At 47.1% G+C, this 18,549-nt stretch overlaps 1 protein-coding gene across 2 annotated transcripts in view; it reads left to right on the forward strand.

Annotated features, from left to right (window-relative positions):
- The window catches only part of LOC144687520 (breakpoint cluster region protein), a 598,462-nt gene that overhangs the window by 381,283 nt on the left and 198,630 nt on the right, over positions 1 to 18,549 (forward strand). For both annotated transcript variants that reach the window (XM_078553762.1, XM_078553761.1), the window contains exon 10: positions 16,264 to 16,432. In XM_078553762.1, the coding sequence (XP_078409888.1) occupies positions 16,264 to 16,432 (169 nt within the window). The remainder of the gene's footprint in view (positions 1 to 16,263; positions 16,433 to 18,549) is intronic.

Here is an 18,549-nt window from a genome sequence, read left to right on the forward strand (position 1 = left end):
TTTTTGAGAAGTTGGTGTTGAGCCACTTTCTTTAACTGCTGCAGTCTGTGATATAGGTACACCCACAGTATTGTTAGGAAGGGAGTTTCAGAAATTTGACCCAGTGACATTGAAGGAATTGTGATATAGTTCCAAGTCAGGATGGTGAGTGACTTGGAGACGAACTTGCAGGCTGTGGTGCTCCTAGGCATCTGCTGGATTATTCTTCTAGGTGGCAGAGATCACAGGCTTGGAAGGTGCTGCTGAAGGAACCTTGGTGAGTTGCTGCAGTGCATCTTGTATATGGTACACACTGTTGCCACTGTGTGTCAGTGGTGGAGGGAATGAATGTTTGTGGATGGAGTGCCGATCAAGTAGGTTGCTTTGTCCTGCATTGAACTTCTTGAGTATTGTAGGAGCTGGACTCATCCAGGCAAGTGGAGAGTATTCCATCATACTCCTGACTTGTGCCTTGTAGGTGATGGACAGGCTTTGGGGAGTCAAGAGATGAGTTAGCCCCTGCAGAATTCCCAGCCCCTGACCTGCCCTTGTAACCACAGTATTTATATGGCTGATCCAGTTCAGTATCTGCTAACTTCAGGATGTTGATTGTGGGGATTCAGCGATGGTAATGTCATTGAATGTTAAGGGGAGATGGTTGGATTCTCTGTTGCAGATGGTCATTGCCTGGCAAATGTGCTGTGCGAATGTTACTTGCCACTTATCAGCCCAAAGCTGAATGTTGTCCAGGTCTTGCTACGGTCTGTTTAAGTCTCTGAGGAGTTGCGAATGGTGCTGAATATTTTGCAATCATCGGTGAACATCCCCACTTCTGACCTGCTGATGGAGGGAAGGTCATTGATGAAGCAGCTGAAGATGGATGGGCCGAGGACACTACCCTGAGGAACTCATGCAGTGATATCCTGGGGCTGAGATGATTGTCCTCCAACATCCACAGCCATCTTCCTTAGTGCTTGGTACAACTCCAACCAGTGGAGAGTTTTTCCCCTGATTCCCATTGGCTTCAGATTTTTTAGGGCTCCTTGATGCCACACTTGGTCAAATGCAGCCTTGATGTCAAGGGCTAACACTCTCACCTCACCTCTTGAATTCAGCTCTTTTGTCGATATTTGGACTAAGGCTATAATGAGATTAGGAGCTGAGTGGCCCTGCCAAGACCCAAACTGAGCATCAGTGAGCAGATTATTGCTGTGTAAATGCCACTGGATAGCAGTCTGCATGACACCTTCCATTGCTTTGCTGATGATCAAGAGTAGACCAATGGGTGGTAATTGTCTGGGTTAGATTTGTTCTGCTTTTTGCAGACAGGACATCCTGGACAATTTTCCCCATTGTTGGTGCTTTCCTTTTGCAGGAACATCTTAGCTGGGGACAAAGCTAGTTCTGGAGCACAAGTCTTTAGTTCTACTGCAGGATGTTGTCAGGGCCTTTGCAGTGAATCAAATTGGCTGAAGACTGACGTGTGATGCTGGGAATTTGAGGAGGAGGCTGAGATGGTTTATCCACTTGACACTTCTGGCTGAAGATAGTTGCAAATGCTTCAGCTTGCCTTTTGCACTGATATGCTGGGCTCCCCATCATTGAGGATGGGGATATTTGTGGAGCCTTCTCCTCCAATTAGTTGTGCCACCATCTTTGGTAGATCTGTCCTGGTGGAACAAGGCATACCTAGGGATGGTGATGGTGGGGTCTGGGACATTGGCTGCAAGATTTTATTCAATGAATATGACAATATCAGGCAGCAACAGCCTGACATCGACATATTTACCGTACAGCCAATGTATCTCCCAATTTTGGCACAAGTCCCCCCCACCGATGTTAGTAAGCAGAACTTTGCAGGGCCGATGAGGCTGGGCAGTTTTTTTTGTTCATTCAAGGAATGTGGGCTTCGCTGGCTAGGCCAGCATTTATTGCCCATCCCTATTTGCCCTCGAGAAGGTGGTTGTGAGTTACCTTCTTGAACCACTGTAGTCCATGAGATTTAGGTACAACCACAGTGCTGTTAGGGAGGGAGTTCCAGGATTTGACCCAGTGACAGTGAAGGAACGTCAATATACTCTCAAGTCAGGATGGTGGGTGACTTGGAGGGGAACTTCCAGGTGGTGGTGTTCCCATGTGTCTACAGCCTATGTCCTTCTAGATGGTAGCGGTCGTGGGTTTGGAAGGTGCTGTCTAAGGACCCTTGGTGAGTTCCTGCAGTGCATCTTGTTGATGGTACACACACTGCTGCCACTGTGCATCAGTAGTGAAGGGAGTGAATGTTGTGGATGGGGTGCCAATCAAGTGGGCTGCTTTGTCCTGGATGGCATTGAACTTCTTGAGTGTTGTTGGAACTGCACTCATCCAGGCAAGTGGAGAGTATTCCATCACATTCCTGATATATGCGTTGTAGATGGTGGACAGGTTTTGAGGGGTCAAGAGGTGAGTTACTCGCCGCAGGATGCTTAGCCTCTGACCTGGTCTTGTAGCCACAGTATTTATATGGCTAGTCCAGTTCAGTTTCTGGTCAATGCTAACCCCCAGGATGTTGATAGCGGGGTATTCAGCAATGGTAATGCCATTGAGTTTCAAGGGGCGACGGTTAGAGATGATGATGATCTTGTTGGAGATGGTCATTGGCTGGCACATGTGTGGCATGAATGTTACTTGCCGCTTGTCAGCCCAAGCCTAGATGTTGTCTGGGTCTTGCTGTATTTGGTTGATGCCAGGTGGCCTGTCTGGTTTTATTCCTTTTTGACTTATCTGTAGCAGTTTGATACAGCTAAGTGGCTTGCTAGGCCATGTCAAAGGGCAATTAAGAATGAACACATTGCTGTGCATCTGGAGTCATCAGTAGGTAAGGACAGCAGGTTTCCTTCCCTAAAGGACATTAGTGAACCCATTAGTGAAGGGCTTTTATGACAAAAAAAATTAATGAGACTAGTTTTCAATTCCAGAATTAATACATTTTATTAATTGAATTTAAATTCCACTAGTTGCCATGATGGGATTTGAACCTGTGTCCCCATAGCATTAGCCTGGCCCTCAAGGTTACTGTCCAGTGACATTACCATTACACCATACAGAGAGTCTCTCTACCACATGGGAAGCCACATGGGAAGCTTCATAGAGGCAGCTTCCCTGCGGCTGTCCTGCAGGCCTTAGAAGCTCATGGCTCCACGCTCCAAAAAAGGGGCCATGGCAGGAAAGGCAAGCCCCAATGGGCCATCCAGAGGGACTGCCAGCTTGGCCCCTGTGACTTATTTGTTTCTACTTACTTTTGCGCCCTCTTATTCCCAAACTCCCAGTGGGGCTGCCAAGACTGCAGGGCTGCTGGTGCTATGATTGGGATGGCAGCATCAGGAGCCTGCCCTCCAGCCTTAATTTGCCAGCAAGCCCAAAGGCTACCTCCGATAAAATTGCTTAGCTGGTCGCACTGCTGGCAAGTGCTAGCTCGGGAACCCCATTTTGAGGTCTCAAAGCCTATTGTGTGTAGTTCTGGGCACCACACTTAGGAAGATCAGAAGAAATAGGAGCAGGAGTAAGCAATTCTGCACCTCAAGCCTGCTAACACTTTAGGAAGGACATGAAAGACGAGAGAGGGTGCGAAAGATTTATGAGAGTGTTTCCAGATATGTGGGACCTCAGTTACATGGACAGCTTGGAAAAGGTGGGGCTCAACATGTTCCCTCTAGGGTGATAGGAAGGAGTAACAAGCCCAGAGAACCATGGATGACCAGAGATATTCAGGTTACGATGAGAAGGAAAAGAGAGGCTTTTAGCAGGTACAAGGGAAGCAAATCATCAGAGGCATTAGTGGAGTACAGACAGTGCAGGGTGGAGCTTAAGAAAGCAATTAGGAGAGCAAAGAGGGGTTATGAGAAAGCTCTGGTTGGTAAAAGTAGGGAAAATCCCAAGATATTCTATAAGTATATCAATGGGAAGAGGATTACCAGGGAAAGAGTAGGGCCCATAAGGGACCATGGGGGCAATCTATGGGTGGAGCCAGAGGACATCGGTAGAGTGTTGAATGAATACTTCACGACCGTCCTCACCCAACAGAATGAGGATGAAGGTATCGAACTTGGGGAGAGAGATTGCGAGGTTCTTAAGCAAATTGATATAGGGGGTGACAAGGTCCTGGAGGTGTTGGCAGGCTTAAAAGTGGACAAATCTCCAGGTCCGGATGATTTGTGTCCCAGACTGCTGGGGGAGGCAAGGGAGGAGATCGGAAGGGCTCTGACCCAAATTTTTAATTCCTCTCTGGCCTTGGGGGAGGTGCCAGAGGACTGGAGAACAGCTAATGTGGTTCCGCTATTTAAGAAGGGTTGTAGAGATGAGCCAGGGAACTACAGGCCAATGAGCCTCACATCAGTGGTAGGGAAACTATTGGAGAAAATTCTGAAGGAGAGTATCTATCTCCGCTTGGAGAGGCAAGGTTTGATCAGGGATAGTTAGCATGGCTTTGTCAGAGGGAGGTCATGCCTAACAAATTTGATTGAATTTTTTGAGGAGGTGACCAGGTGTGTAGATGAGGGTAGTACAGTTGATGTAGTTTATATGGATTTTAGCAAAGCCTTTGACAAGGTCCCACATGGGAGACTTATAAAGAAGGCAAAGGCACACGGGATACAGGGTAATTTGGTAAGGTTGATTCAAAATTGGCTTAGTTGTAGGAGGCAGAGGGTGAAGACAGAAGGATGCTTTAGTGACTGGAAGCCAGTGTCCAGCGGTATACCACAGGGATCTGTGCTGGGTCCCCTATTATTTGTCATTTATATAAACGACATAGATCACTATGTGGGGGGGTAGGATTAGTAAGTTTGCGGATGACACAAAGATTGGCCGGGTGGTTAGCAGTGAGGTTGAGTGTCTTGGGCTCAGCTAAGTGGCAGATGGAATTTAACCCTGAAAAGTGTGAGGTTATACACTTTGGAAGGAGTAATTTGACAAGGAAGTATTCAATGAACGGCATGACACTGGGAAGTTCTGAGGAACAAAGGGACCTTGGCGTGTGTGTCCATAGATGTCTGCAGGCGGAGGGGCATGTTAGTGGGGTGGTGAAAAAGGCATATGAGACACTTGCCTTTATCAATCGAGACATAGATTACAAAAGTAGGGAGGTCATGTTGGAGTTGTATAGAACCTTGGTGAGGCCACAGCTGGAGTAGTGTGTGCATTTCTGGTCGCCACATTATAGGAAGGATGTGACTGCACTGGAGGGGGAGTGCAGAGGAGATTCACCAGGATGTTGCCTGGGATGAAACATTGAAGTTATGAAGAGAGGTTGGATAGAGTTGGGTTGTTTTCGTTGGAGCAGAGAAGACTGAGGGACGACCTGATTGAGGTGTACAATATTATGAGGGGCATGGACAGGGTGGATAGGGAGCAGCTGTTCCCCTTAGTTGAAGGGTTAGTCACAAGGGGACATAAGTTCAAGGTGAGGGGCAGGAGGTTTAGGGGGGATGTGAGGAAAAACTTTTTTACCAGAGAGTGGTGACGGTCTGGAATGCACTGCCTGGGAGGGTGGTGGAGGCGGGTTGCCTCACATCCTTTAAAAATTATCTGGATGAGCACTTGGCACGTCATAACATTCAAGGCTATGGGCCAAGTGCTGGTAAATGGGATTAGGTAGGTAGGTCAGGTGTTTCTCATGTGTTGGCGCAGACTCGATGGGCCGAAGGGCCTCTTCTGCACTGTGTGATTCTGTGATTCTTCTCCTTCAGAGAAGAGAATGTTGAGGAGAGATTTCACATAGGTGTTCAAAATTATGGATGGTCTGGAGAGAGTAGATAGAGAAAAACTGTTCCCATCAACAGAAGGGTCGAGAGCCAGAGAACACAAATATAAGAACGTGGCAAAAGAACCAAAGAGGAAGCATATCTTCCACAGTGAATGGTTAGGATCTAGAATGCACTGCCTGAAAGTGTGGTGGAGGCAGATTCAATCAGGGCTTTCAATAGAGAAATGGATAATTATCTGAAGAGAAACCGTATGCAGGACTAGGGGGAAAAGTCCAAAGAGTGAAAGTAGCTGAGTTGCCCTTGCAGAGAGCCAGAACAGACAAATGGCCACCTTCTGTGCTGCAACCATTCAATGATTCTGTTGTCAACATCACTAATTTTATGTGTATAGAGGAGGTTTTGATTATTTTTAGTGGGAAATTTCCCCTGCAGGAGGATGAGATTATGCGAGTAATTGCAATTTTTATTTAAGCATTCTCCACATAACTCAAGGGCAGTGTGTCTGTTGACTAGATTGGTTGAACTGTCATTACCCAATTTATTCATTTTCATGCTGTGACAAGGACCCTTGCCGCAAGCAGGGTCATTTTACTGTTGTTATGTATCTCTTCCATTATAGACAAAATAGATTGACACTGTGTGTGCAATAGATAATATTCTGGGACTTGAAGGCTCTTTCCTTTAGGGAGTATTTATTTAGCTGGGTCATGATTTTGATTAACCTAACTTTGATATTAAAATAAATGCATATAATATAGTTTGACACCATTGTGCAGTATTGTGCATGTAAGCTCCATTTGGCTTATGCACCTTTAGACCAAACAATCCAGATTTTAAGTTCTTTGCCTGTGGTTTGTTTAATGTAATCCAGCATAGAAAGTCTGATTTCAGGTGAGCTGGCAGGCAAGAAAACAGAGCTTGTAAAGGGAGAAGAAAAGGAAATGCTCAACCATATCACAGCACAAAACTTAACCAAAGTATGAGCAGGGGCAATTTTTACAGAGCAGTGTTGAGACTCTATATGCTATCTGCCATCTGCTGTTCCATTTGAAGTAGAGGAAGTGTGGTACAACATAACTGGGGGAGCTGGCAAACCACAAGCACCAAGTTTAAGTGAATTATAAACCACAGGGGAACCACAAGGGAAGGAAGCAGCTTTGATAATTCTCTTACTGAGGTTAACATGAGCTGCAAGCATTGATACATTTTATTGAGCAGTGTAGTGTAAGCCCTTCAGAAAGGGCTGATTTGTACAGCTTTCAGATTTATTCTTTAGGCTACAGTTAGTATAGAAACTTAAACCTGGGCGTAAGATCAGCCATAGAATCTTCTCCAGGACAGCAGCCGTACAGGTACTGCACACCTACAGCTGAGAAGTTAGACCAACGTTCCTCATTTAAACATATTAACTCTTTTCACACTTTTAAATACTATGGCTGTACAGTCGAGTGCAGAATTAGCTAAGAAGGAGCTGTTTTAAAATCTGCTTTACTGTACCAGGGCTCTCTAGAATCCAACAAAACTCAAGCTTAATACCATCCAGGAAAAAGCAACCTGCTTGATTGGTACACAATCCACTACCTTAAGCATTCACTTTCTCAATCACCGAGACACAGCAGCAGCAGTGTGTACCATATACAAGAAACACGCAGCAAGTCACCAAACCTCCTTCGACAACATCAACCAAACCGTGACACTACCACCTAAAAGGACAAGACCAGCTGATGCATGGGAACTACACGACCAGTAAATTAGAATTCTCCAATAGATCTTACCCCAAATCGCAGTTTACACTTCTGCTTGGTTGGAACAAACTGCAGTTCCCACTTGGTCCGACACTGAAGGCCCCACTCAGCTGGTCCGACACTGCAGTCCCCACTCGGTTGGTCCGACACCGCAGTCCCAACCAGGTGGGTCCCACACTGCAGTCCCTGCTCAACTGGTCCCACACTGCAGTCCCCTCTCAACTGGTCCCACACTGCAGTCCCCACTCAAATGGTCCCACACTGCAGTCCGCACTCAACTGGTCCCACACTGCAGTCCCCACTCAACTGGTCCCACACTGCAGTCCCCACTCAAATGGTCCCACACTGCAGTCCGCACTCAACTGGTCCCACACTGCAGTCCCCACTCAACTGGTCCCACACTGCAGTCCCCGCTCAACTGGTCCCACACTGCAGTCCCCACTCAACTGGTCCCACACTGCAGTCCCCGCTCAACTGTTCCCACACTGCAGTCCCCACTTAGCTGGTCCCACGCTGCAGTTCCCACACTGCAGTCCCCACTCAACTGGTCCAACACTGCAGTCCCAATGCAACTGGCCCCACACTGCAGGTCCCACACTGCAGTCCCCGCTCAACAGTTCCCACACTGCAGTCCCCACTCAACTAGACCCACACTGCAGTCCCCACTCAACTGGCCCCACATAGCAGTCCCCACTCATCTGGTCCCACACTGCACTCCCTACTTGGTCTGTCCCACACTGCAGTCCCCACCAACTGGTCCCACATTGCAGTCTGCACTCAACTGGTCGCAGACTGCAGTCCCCATTTGGTTGTTGCCACATTGCAGGCCCCACACTGCAATCCCCACTCATCTGGTCCCACACTGCAGTCCCTATTCGGACGGTCCCACATTGCAGTCCCCACTCAACAGGTACCACAATGCAGTCCCCACCAACTGGTCCCACACTGCAGTCTGCACTCAACTGGTGCCACACTGCAGTCCCCATTTGGTTGTTGCCACATTACAGGCCCCACAATGCAGTCCCCACACCACTGGTCCCACACTGCAGTCCCCACTCAACTGGTCCCACATTGTAGTCCCCACTCAACTGGTCCCACACTGCAGTCCCCGCTCAATTGTTCCCACGCTGCAGTCGCCACCCAACTGGGCCCACACTGCAGGTCCCACACTGCAGTCCCCGGTCAACTGGTCCCACACTGCAGTCCCCGCTCAACTGGCCCCACATAGCAGTCCCCACTCATCTGGTCCCACACTGCACTCCCTACTTGGTCTGTCCCACACTGCAGTCCCCACCAACTGGTCCCACATTGCAGTCTGCACTCAACTGGTCGCAGACTGCAGTCCCCATTTGGTTGTTGCCACATTGCAGGCCCCACACTGCAATCCCCACTCATCTGGTCCCACACTGCAGTCCCTATTCGGACGGTCCCACATTGCAGTCCCCACTCAACAGGTACCACAATGCAGTCCCCACCAACTGGTCCCACACTGCAGTCTGCACTCAACTAGTGCCACACTGCAGTCCCCATTTGGTTGTTGCCACATTACAGGCCCCACAATGCAGTCCCCACACCACTGGTCCCACACTGCAGTCCCCACTCAACTGGTCCCACACTGTAGTCCCCACTCAACTGGTCCCACACTGCAGTCCCCGCTCAATTGTTCCCACGCTGCAGTCGCCACCCAACTGGGCCCACACTGCAGGTCCCACACTGCAGTCCCCGGTCAACTGGTCCCACACTGCAGTCCCCGCTCAACTGGTCCCACACTGCAGTCCCCGCTCAACTGGTCCCACACTGCAGTCCCCGCTCAACTGGTCCCACACTGCAGTCCCCACTCAACTGGTCCCACACTGTAGTCCCCACTCAACTGGTCTCACACTGCAGTCCCTGCTCAATTGTTCCCACGCTGCAGTCGCCACCCAACTGGGCCCACACTGCAGGTCCCACACTGCAGTCCCCGGTCAACTGGTCCCACACTGCAGTCCCCACTCAACTGGTCCCACACTGTAGTCCCCACTCAACTGGTCCCACACTGCAGTCCCCGCTCAACTGATCCCACACTGCAGTCCCCACTCAACTGGTCCCACACTGTAGTCCCCACTCAATTGTTCCCACACTGCAGTCACCACCCAACTGGGCCCACGCTGCAGGTCCCACACTGTAGTCCCCGCTCAACTGATCCCACACTGCAGTCCCCACTCAACTGATCCCACATTGCAGTCCTCACTCAACTCGTCCCACACTGCCGGTCCCTGCTCAACTGGTCCCACATTGCATTCCCCACTCTACTGACCCCACACTGCAGTCCCCATCTGGATGGTCCCACACTGCAGTCCCCACACAATAGGTCCCACACTGCAGTCCCCACTCAACTGGCCCCACACTGCAGTCCTCAATTGGTTGGTCCCACACTACAGTCCCCGCTCAACTGGTCTCAAACTGCAGTCCCCGCTGAATTGGTCCTATACAGCAGTACCCACTCAACTGGTCCCACACTGCAGTCCCTGCTCAACTGGTCCCATATTGCACATCCCGCTAAACTGGTCCAACACTGCAGTCGCCACTCAACTGGTCCAACACTGCAGTCGCCACTCAACTGGTCCCACACTGCAGTCCCCACTCAACTGGTCCCACACTGTAGACCTTGCTCAACTGGTCCCACACTGCAGTCCCCGCTCAACTGGTCCCACACTGCAGTCCCCACTCAACTGGACCCACGCTGCAGACCCCACTCAACTGGTCCCACACTGCAGTCCCCACTCAACTGGTCCCACACTGCAGGTCCCACACTGTAGACCGCACTCAACTGGTCCCACACTGCTGTCCCCATTGAACTGGTTCTACATTGCAGTCACAGTCACCTGGTCACACATAGCAATCCCCACTCAACTGGTCCCTCTCTGCAGGTCCCACACATCAGTCCCCACTCAACCGGTCCCACTGAACTGGTCCTACATTGCAGTCACAGTCAACTGGTCACACATAGCAATCCCCACTCAGCTGGTCCCTCTCTGCAGGTCCAACACTGCAGTCCCCACTCAACCGGTCCCACTGAACTGGTCCCATACTGCAGCCCCCGCTCAACTGGTACCACACTGCAGTCCCCACTCAACTGGTCCCACAATGCAGTCCCTGCTCAACTGGTTTCACGCTGCAGTCCCCGCTCAACTTGTCCCACACTGCAGGTCCCACAGTGCAGTGCTGCTCAACTGGTCCCACACTGTAGTCGCCGCTCAACTGGTCCCACACTGCAGTCCCTACACAGTTGGACCCACACTGCAGTCCCCACACAACTGGTCCTATATTGCAATCCGCACTCAACTGACCCCACACTGCAGTCCCCATTTAGTTGGTCCCACACTGCAGTACCCACTCAACTGACCCCACACTGCAACCTCCATTTGGTTGGTCCACATTGCAGGTCCCACACTGCAGTCCCCACTCAGCAGGCCCTACATTGCAGACCCTGCTCAACCGGTCCCACACTACAGTCCCCGCTCAACAGGTCTCAAACTGCAGTCCCCGCTGAATTGGTCCTATACAGCAGACCCCACTCAACTGGTCCCACACTGCAGTCCCTGCTCAACTGGTCCCATATTGCACATCCCGCTAAACCGGTCCAACATTGCAGTCCCCACTCAACTGGTCTCAAACTGCAGTCCCCGCTGAATTGGTCCTATACAGCAGTACCCACTCAACTGGTCCCACACTGCAGTCCCTGCTCAACTGGTCTCATATTGCACATCCCGCTAAACCGGTCCAACACTGCAGTCCCCACTCAATTGGTCCCACATAGCAGTCCCCACTCATCTGGTCCCACACTGCAGTCCCTACTTGGTCTATCCCACACTGCAGTCCCCACCAACTGGTCCCACATTGCAGTCTGCACTCAACTGGTCCCAGACTGCAGTCCCCATTTGGTTGTTACCACATTGCAGGCCCCACACTGCAATCCCCACTCAACTGGTCCCACACTGCAGGCCCCACTCAATTGGTCCCACACTGCATTCCCCACTAAACTGCTCCCACTTTGCAGAACCCTCTCAACTGGTCGCACACAGCAGTTCGCACTCGGCTGATCCCATGCTACAGCTCATCCCAGTTTGCCCACGTTCATTAAAGTTGTCAGAAGAGGTAACAGTTGATCTTGAATCTCAAGTTAATTCAATTGTGCTGATATAAATGCAACATTGCAGTCAGCTGTACCATAAGATATTGTGTGACCTGTTTGGAATCATTGTATAAAATCCTGGAATCACTGTATAACATCCTGTTGTAGGAATTGTTGAGACAAAAATTTTAGTCTAATATTGAACAGATGTGCTGTGATAAGAATACAAAGTGCCAACATTAAAAGATTTGCCAACTTGTTAAATACTGTATAACAAGCATGGTATGAAAATTACTTCATAGGATATTCAGTTAAAAATTCAGGCACACAAAGGCCAGGCAATTCCCATCTCCAGCAAAAGAGAACCTAATCATCTCCTCTTGATATTCAATGGCGTTACCATCGCTGTATTCTCCCACAATCAAAATCCTGGGGGTTATCATTGACCAGACAATAAACTGGACTTGCCATGCAAATACTGGGGCTACAAGAGCAGATCGGAGGCTAGGAATCCGGAGGCGAGTAACTCATCTCCTGACTCCTCACACCCTGTTCGCCATCTACAAGGCACAGGTTAGTAGTGTGATGGAATACTCCCCACTTGCCTGGATGAGTGCAGCTCGAACAACACACAAAGAGCTCAACACCATGCAGGTCAAAGCAACCCACTTGATTGGCATCCCATCCACCACCCTAAATGTTCACTCCCTCCATCACTAAAACACAGTGGCAGCAGTGTGTACCATCTACAAGATGCATTGCAGCAACTTGCCAAGCCTTTTACAGCACCTTTCAAACACCTAGAAGGACAAGAGCAGCAGATGCATGGGAACACCACCATCTGCAAGTTGCTTTCCAAGTCACACACCTTCCTGACTTGGAATTATATCACCGTTCCTTCACCATCACTGGGTTAAAATCCTGGAACCCTCTTCAGGAACAGCACTCTGTTGTACCTACACACATGGACTGCCGCAATTCAATAAGGCAGCTCAGCACCACCTTCTCAAGGGCAATTAGGGATGGGCAATAAATGCTGGCCTCCCCAATGGCACCCACATCCCATGAAAGAATAAAATAAAACACTTTCAGGTCACTTTGGCTAATTATGCCACGGAGTTTCTTTTTAAATAGTTCTTGGGCAGTAGAATTGTGAGAACCTTAAATCTTAAGCTGGCTGCTGCATCTATCCGAGCACTATTCAATTCTTTAGTTTCACCAAAAGTAAAATTGCAGCCTAGCTCTGAATAAGTCACTTATTATCATTAAACAAAATACAGGCATACCTCAGGCCTGTCAAATAGAATAGGATGCATTTTCTCACTCAATTTACATTCCTTTTTACTTTCTTATTTTTCAAGTTGATCTCTGCAATTTTCTGATCAAGTGGCAGATAGTCACTCAAAACTTGAAGTTATTAGTGTGGTTTTCTATTACTTCGAGTTTTTGCAAAAAGCTAGACTTTGTTTCTGAAATTTATTTACACTATCTTCAAGCTGAGAACAGTTGCATGTTTTAATTAAATTAGCAACACATGATAAAAAGTATAAATCACACCAGAACACATCATGGTGTCATCCACATGTAATAAAGTAGCAGAACTAAAGAGCAGCTTTCCTCCCGCCCTGAGCAAGAAAAGATTTATCAAGCATGTTTTTTGTGAAGATAGCACCTTTTCAAGAAAAGTATATTGTTGTGATTCTAATTGACTTAAAATTTATAATTTTGTTTTCAAAGAAATATGCATCTTAAGCAACAAACTCACTGAACTTTGATTCAGAGTGACAGAGGAACTACAAAAATTTGCAGTCTTGCTTAGTAACGGAAGGGGAAATCAGCAAGTGACAGAATCTCACAGTGCAGAAGAGGCCCTTCGGCCCATCAAGTCTGCACCAACACATGAGAGACACCTGACCTACCTACCTAATCCCATTTATCAGCATTTGGCCCATAGCCTTGAATGCTATGACGTGTCAAGTGCTCATCCAGGTACTTTTTAAAGGATGTGTGGCAACCCGCCTCCACCACCCTCCCAGGCAGCGCATTCCAGGCCACCACCACCCTCTGGGTAAAAAAGTTATTCCTCACATCCCCCCTAAACCTCCTGCCCCTCATATTGAACTTATGTACCCTCGTGACTAACCCTTCAACTAAGGGGAACAGCTGCTCCCTATCCATCCTGCCCATGCCCCTCATAATCTTGTACACTTCGATCAGGTCGCCCCTCAGTCTTCTCTGCTCCAACGAAAACAACCCAAGTCTATCCAACCTCTCTTCTTAACTTAAGTGTTTCATCCCAGGCAACATCCTGGTGAATCTCCTCTGCACCCCCTCCAGTGTAAACACATCCTTCCTATAATATGGCGACCAGAAATGCGCACACTATTCCAGCTGTGGCCTCACCAAGGTTCTATACAACTCCAACATGACCTCCCTACTTTTGTAATCTCTGCCTCGATTGAAAAAGGCAAGTGTCCCATATGCCTTTTTCACCACCCCACTAACATGCCCCTCTGCCCTCAGAGATCTATGGACACACACGCCAAGGTCCCTTTGTTCCTCAGAACTTCCTAGTGTCATGCAGTTCATTGAATACTTCCTTGTCAAATTACTCCTTCCAAAGTGTATCACCTCACACTTTTCAGGGTTAAATTCCATCTGCCACTCATCTGCCCATTTGACCATCCCGTCTATATCTTCCTGTAGCCCAAGACACTCAACCTCACTGTTAACCACCCGGCCAATCTTTGTGTCATCCGCAAACTTACTAATCCTACCCCCCACATAGTGATCTATGTCGTTTATATAAATGACGAATAATAGGAAACCCAGCACAGATCCCTGTGGTACGCCACTGGACACTGGATGAGGACAAAATTGGGGTCAGTGGTGGCACCCTCCACAGTTGATTAACGTGGTTGGCATTCACCATCCAGACTTGCATATGAATATTTGAGCAAGGCTGCTCAAATTGATGCTATATGGCATCAATATTAGAGTATTAATTATTGATTATTGTTCCAATATAGAAGAGGAGGAACAGGGAGGAAATTAGAGAGGGCAAGGAATAAAAAAAAAATCTACTGCTCAATATTAGCGATACTGTTCACAGCTCTGTAGAAAGCTTCTCTTTCTGTTCTGGCTGACTGAATAACAAGTACAGGCCTCTGGCCATAGTTGACAGGTCCTTAGAAACTGGAAGTCTTTGAGCAAACAGCACTGAATCTCAGAGCTGTGCTGAAAGAATTCTCTTATCGGGATTGTTTCCTCCTTGATCACATAGCAACTTTAATAAGGTACCTAAAAAGATATCAACTTTCAATCATAAACCAGATTCTAAACTAGTACTCAGCTAACAAATGTGTGCAGACAATGCTTGTTCCAATTTATTTCACTGAAAATGTAAGCTTGATCTGTTATCTGTTGTTTACTTATCTCATTCCTTTTTTTAATGGAGGTAGTGGGGTTATTGGAGAGGACAAATGTACCAACCTTTTAGAGTGCATTTATAGACCAGCTTTAACATCACAGCAAAGTTATTTGCCCTGAAGTTAATGGCCCGGACTTTGTGGTAATGATAACAGTGAGGCTATCAGCACTCATCATTATTAAAGACAAGCTGGGCTACCCACCCTACATTTGGGAAATAAAGGGATGAAAGTTAAAAGTTAGATTTTTTTTAAAAACTTAATGAAGTAATAAGCTAAAATATTCATATAAAAGCTAGGTTACTTCATTAGGTAAGAGCTTATGATGTTGGATAGAGTTCTGATGAACTGAGAGTCAGGATAAATGGGTCATTTTCAGGATGGCAAACTATAATGCAGTGCTGCAGAGATCAATGCAGGTACACCAACTATTTATGATCTATATTAATGACTTGGAAGGGACTGACTATATTGTAGCCAAATTAGCTGAAGATTTGATAATAGGTAGGGAAGCAAGTTGTGAGGAGGATGCAAAGAGTCTGCAAAGGGATCTCGACAGGTTAAGTGAGGAGGCAAAAATTCCGGCATATAAAATTGGCGTATAAAAATTTGAAGTATAATTGGGAAAATTAGATTGTCCACTTTGGCAGGAAGAATAGAAAAGAAAAATATTATTTAAATGGAGAGAGACTGCAGCATGCTGTGTTATAGAGGGATCTGGGTGTCCTTGGACATGAATCACAAAATGCCAGCATGCAGGTACATCAAGTTATTGGGGAGGCATATGGAATGTTGGCCTTTATTGCAAGGAGGATGAGTATAAAAGGACGGAAGTCGTGCTACAACAGCACAGAGTATTGGTTGACATCATACCTAGAGTACTGTGTGCAGTTTTGGTTACCTTACTTAATGAGGGACATTATTGGAAGCAGTGTAGAGAAAATTCACTAGACTAGTTTCTGGGATGAAGGGGTTGTCTAATGAGGGAAGGTTGAGCAAGTGTAGAAGATAGGCAAGGGATGAAGGTGCATGAATACGAGGAGTTACAGTGAAGAGTTTTCATCCTTCTTTTCCTGAGATCTGAAGATAACACTGAGTACCTCTACTGTTAATTCAGAAATGTCAGCAAACGAGCGATGGCAATCTCACAGTAGGAAAGTATTTGACAGTCATCCATCCAGATTTGAGAGGTAGCCAGGTAATCAATCTGCAAAAACTCTTGGAGTTACACTAATACTCTTTTTCTCTCGTAGCAAGAACCAGCAGTATGACTGTAAGTGGTACATTCCTCTAGCTGATCTGAGTTTCCAAAATTTGGATGAGTCAGACAACACTCCGACCATTCCACTGGTCCCAGATGAAGAATTGGATGCCATGAAAATAAAGATATCTCAGATCAAGAATGAAATTCAAAGAGAAAAGGTAATGTGAAAGCAAAAAACAAAGTTTCAAACATATTTGCCTCCTCTCTCTCAAATTTTCTTTTTCATTCTCTGACCCCAGCATTTACAGGGTGGGAACAGGAGCACTTTTCTATGACAGTGAGAAACTCAGAAATACCATGAAGGCCTAAGCCCTGCTGAGTTTGCGGGACCCCATTAGCATTTTATTTTACGTATTTTCCCCCCAGCTGCTGGCCAACTGCCAGGTCGGAAAACTGGGGTGGAGAGGACATTGAGGGGAACTGAAAATGTGGCAGCGAGGAGGGAGAGATCATGGGAGGTAGTGGGAGGGAGAGTGGTGGTTGTTGATATTGGAAGGGCAGCAATCACAGCAGAAGGTTTGCTTGACAAGCCAGGAAGAAACACTCCTGTTTCTCTGGTTCATAGCCAGTGCTGGAAAAACACTTGCTGGACCTGGCAGATCTCACCACCCCCTCAAGCTGCCAGGTTCCTGGAGCCCTGGGATCCCTGGGCCATAACCATTATATTTAAATGGCTCACAAAACCTGAGAAATGGAGCCTCATTTAAATATTGTAATCACTGTTCTCTTTCACCAGAGCAAGTTACTCAGACAGCCCTCGAACCTGCCACAGTTAAATCAGAATTAGGTGCTTTTGTGGCGAATTCGAGTCGGAATTCACACTTTCATCAATTTAACCCTCTCCCCTGTGATGGTGAAATTTATCTCTCAGATTGTCCTACACTCCTCATTCTCTCTCACTCACACACACACACACACACACACACACACACACAAACAAACACCACACACGTTTTTTCTGAGGCCCGAAAGTAGCTATTATGAACTTACGGCTTCAGAGCTTGAGCAGCAGCTGAGATCAGCATGGTGCAACCGCAAGGCCGAGAACTATGTGAATTTATGTTCCTTCATCCCTTCACTGTCACTGGGTCAAAATCCTGGTATACTCTCCCTAACAGCACTCTGGGTGTACTTGTACCACATGGACTGCAGTGATTCAAGAAGGTAGCTCATCACCACCTTCTCAAGGGAAATAAGGGATGGGCAATAAATGTTGACCTAGCCAGCAATGCCCACACCCCATGAAAGAATAAATTAAAAAAATGTTTCAGGAGGTGGCCACCCCATGGCTTAGGATTATGCAGGTAGAGAAGGAATGAATGACCACCAGACAGATGAGGAGGACCAGACAGGTAGTGCAGGAGTCCCCTGAGTGCATCTTGCTCTCTAACCAGTATCTGTTAATGGTTCTTCTTGCAAGTACAGCAAGAACCAAGGCCAAAGCACCATTGATGGCAGCTGTGCAGTGTGGGAGGAAAAAGGAGAAAGGTCAGGAAAGTAATAGTGTCACGGACAGAATTTGTGTGTTTTCTTACTGCATGTGATCAGTGTGTTTTGTATGTAAGGGCTATGTGTTTTCTTACGCTCAGAGTGATTGCTCCAATTTAAATAATTCCAGCAGCAAGTTTCTTGTGAATTTAAAAATAAGGAAGGCTATTTATTATCAGATCTTGCCCTGGAAGTTTAACAACATGACGTTTCACTCACCCACACTATCACATACACAAAAATTAGATATAAATGTGGCGGAAAATACAATTACAATTTATGATTGTCTCAGTCTCTTTCATAGTAGGCTTGTAGTTTCTTAGATGAGTTGATGTTTTAGTTGAAGTGAAGGTCTTGTAAAGCAGAGGATTCGCAGTAAGCTGCAAAGCCTCTTGTAGTCAACTTTCCAGGAGGTTGATTCTCAGGTGAACTTGAAGTTGGAACAGGTTGGGAAAAGTTATGTTAGGAATCTCTCATTTTCAAGGCATTACTGTTTATGGTAACATAATAGGTTAATAGTTATGGTAATGAGATAGTGATGTGTATCATGATGTAACAGTGACATCAGTGATCATGTGCTAGAGACTTGGTTAGAAGAGGGAATAGTCTGTACACAAGAGATATACTTACCTAGTAGCTTATCATGTGTATAGTGTAAATAATGTAGTTTTGAAGAAACCTACCCAAGTCAGACCTAAGTCACTCATGAATAGAGGGAAACCTTCTCACTATAGATTAGGCCACAAGATAAACCACAAAACATGGTAGCAGAGCTGGTGACACCAAT

This window comes from Cetorhinus maximus, chromosome 12 (assembly GCF_964194155.1).
Source record: "Cetorhinus maximus chromosome 12, sCetMax3.hap1.1, whole genome shotgun sequence".
Taxonomy (NCBI): domain Eukaryota; kingdom Metazoa; phylum Chordata; class Chondrichthyes; order Lamniformes; family Cetorhinidae; genus Cetorhinus; species Cetorhinus maximus.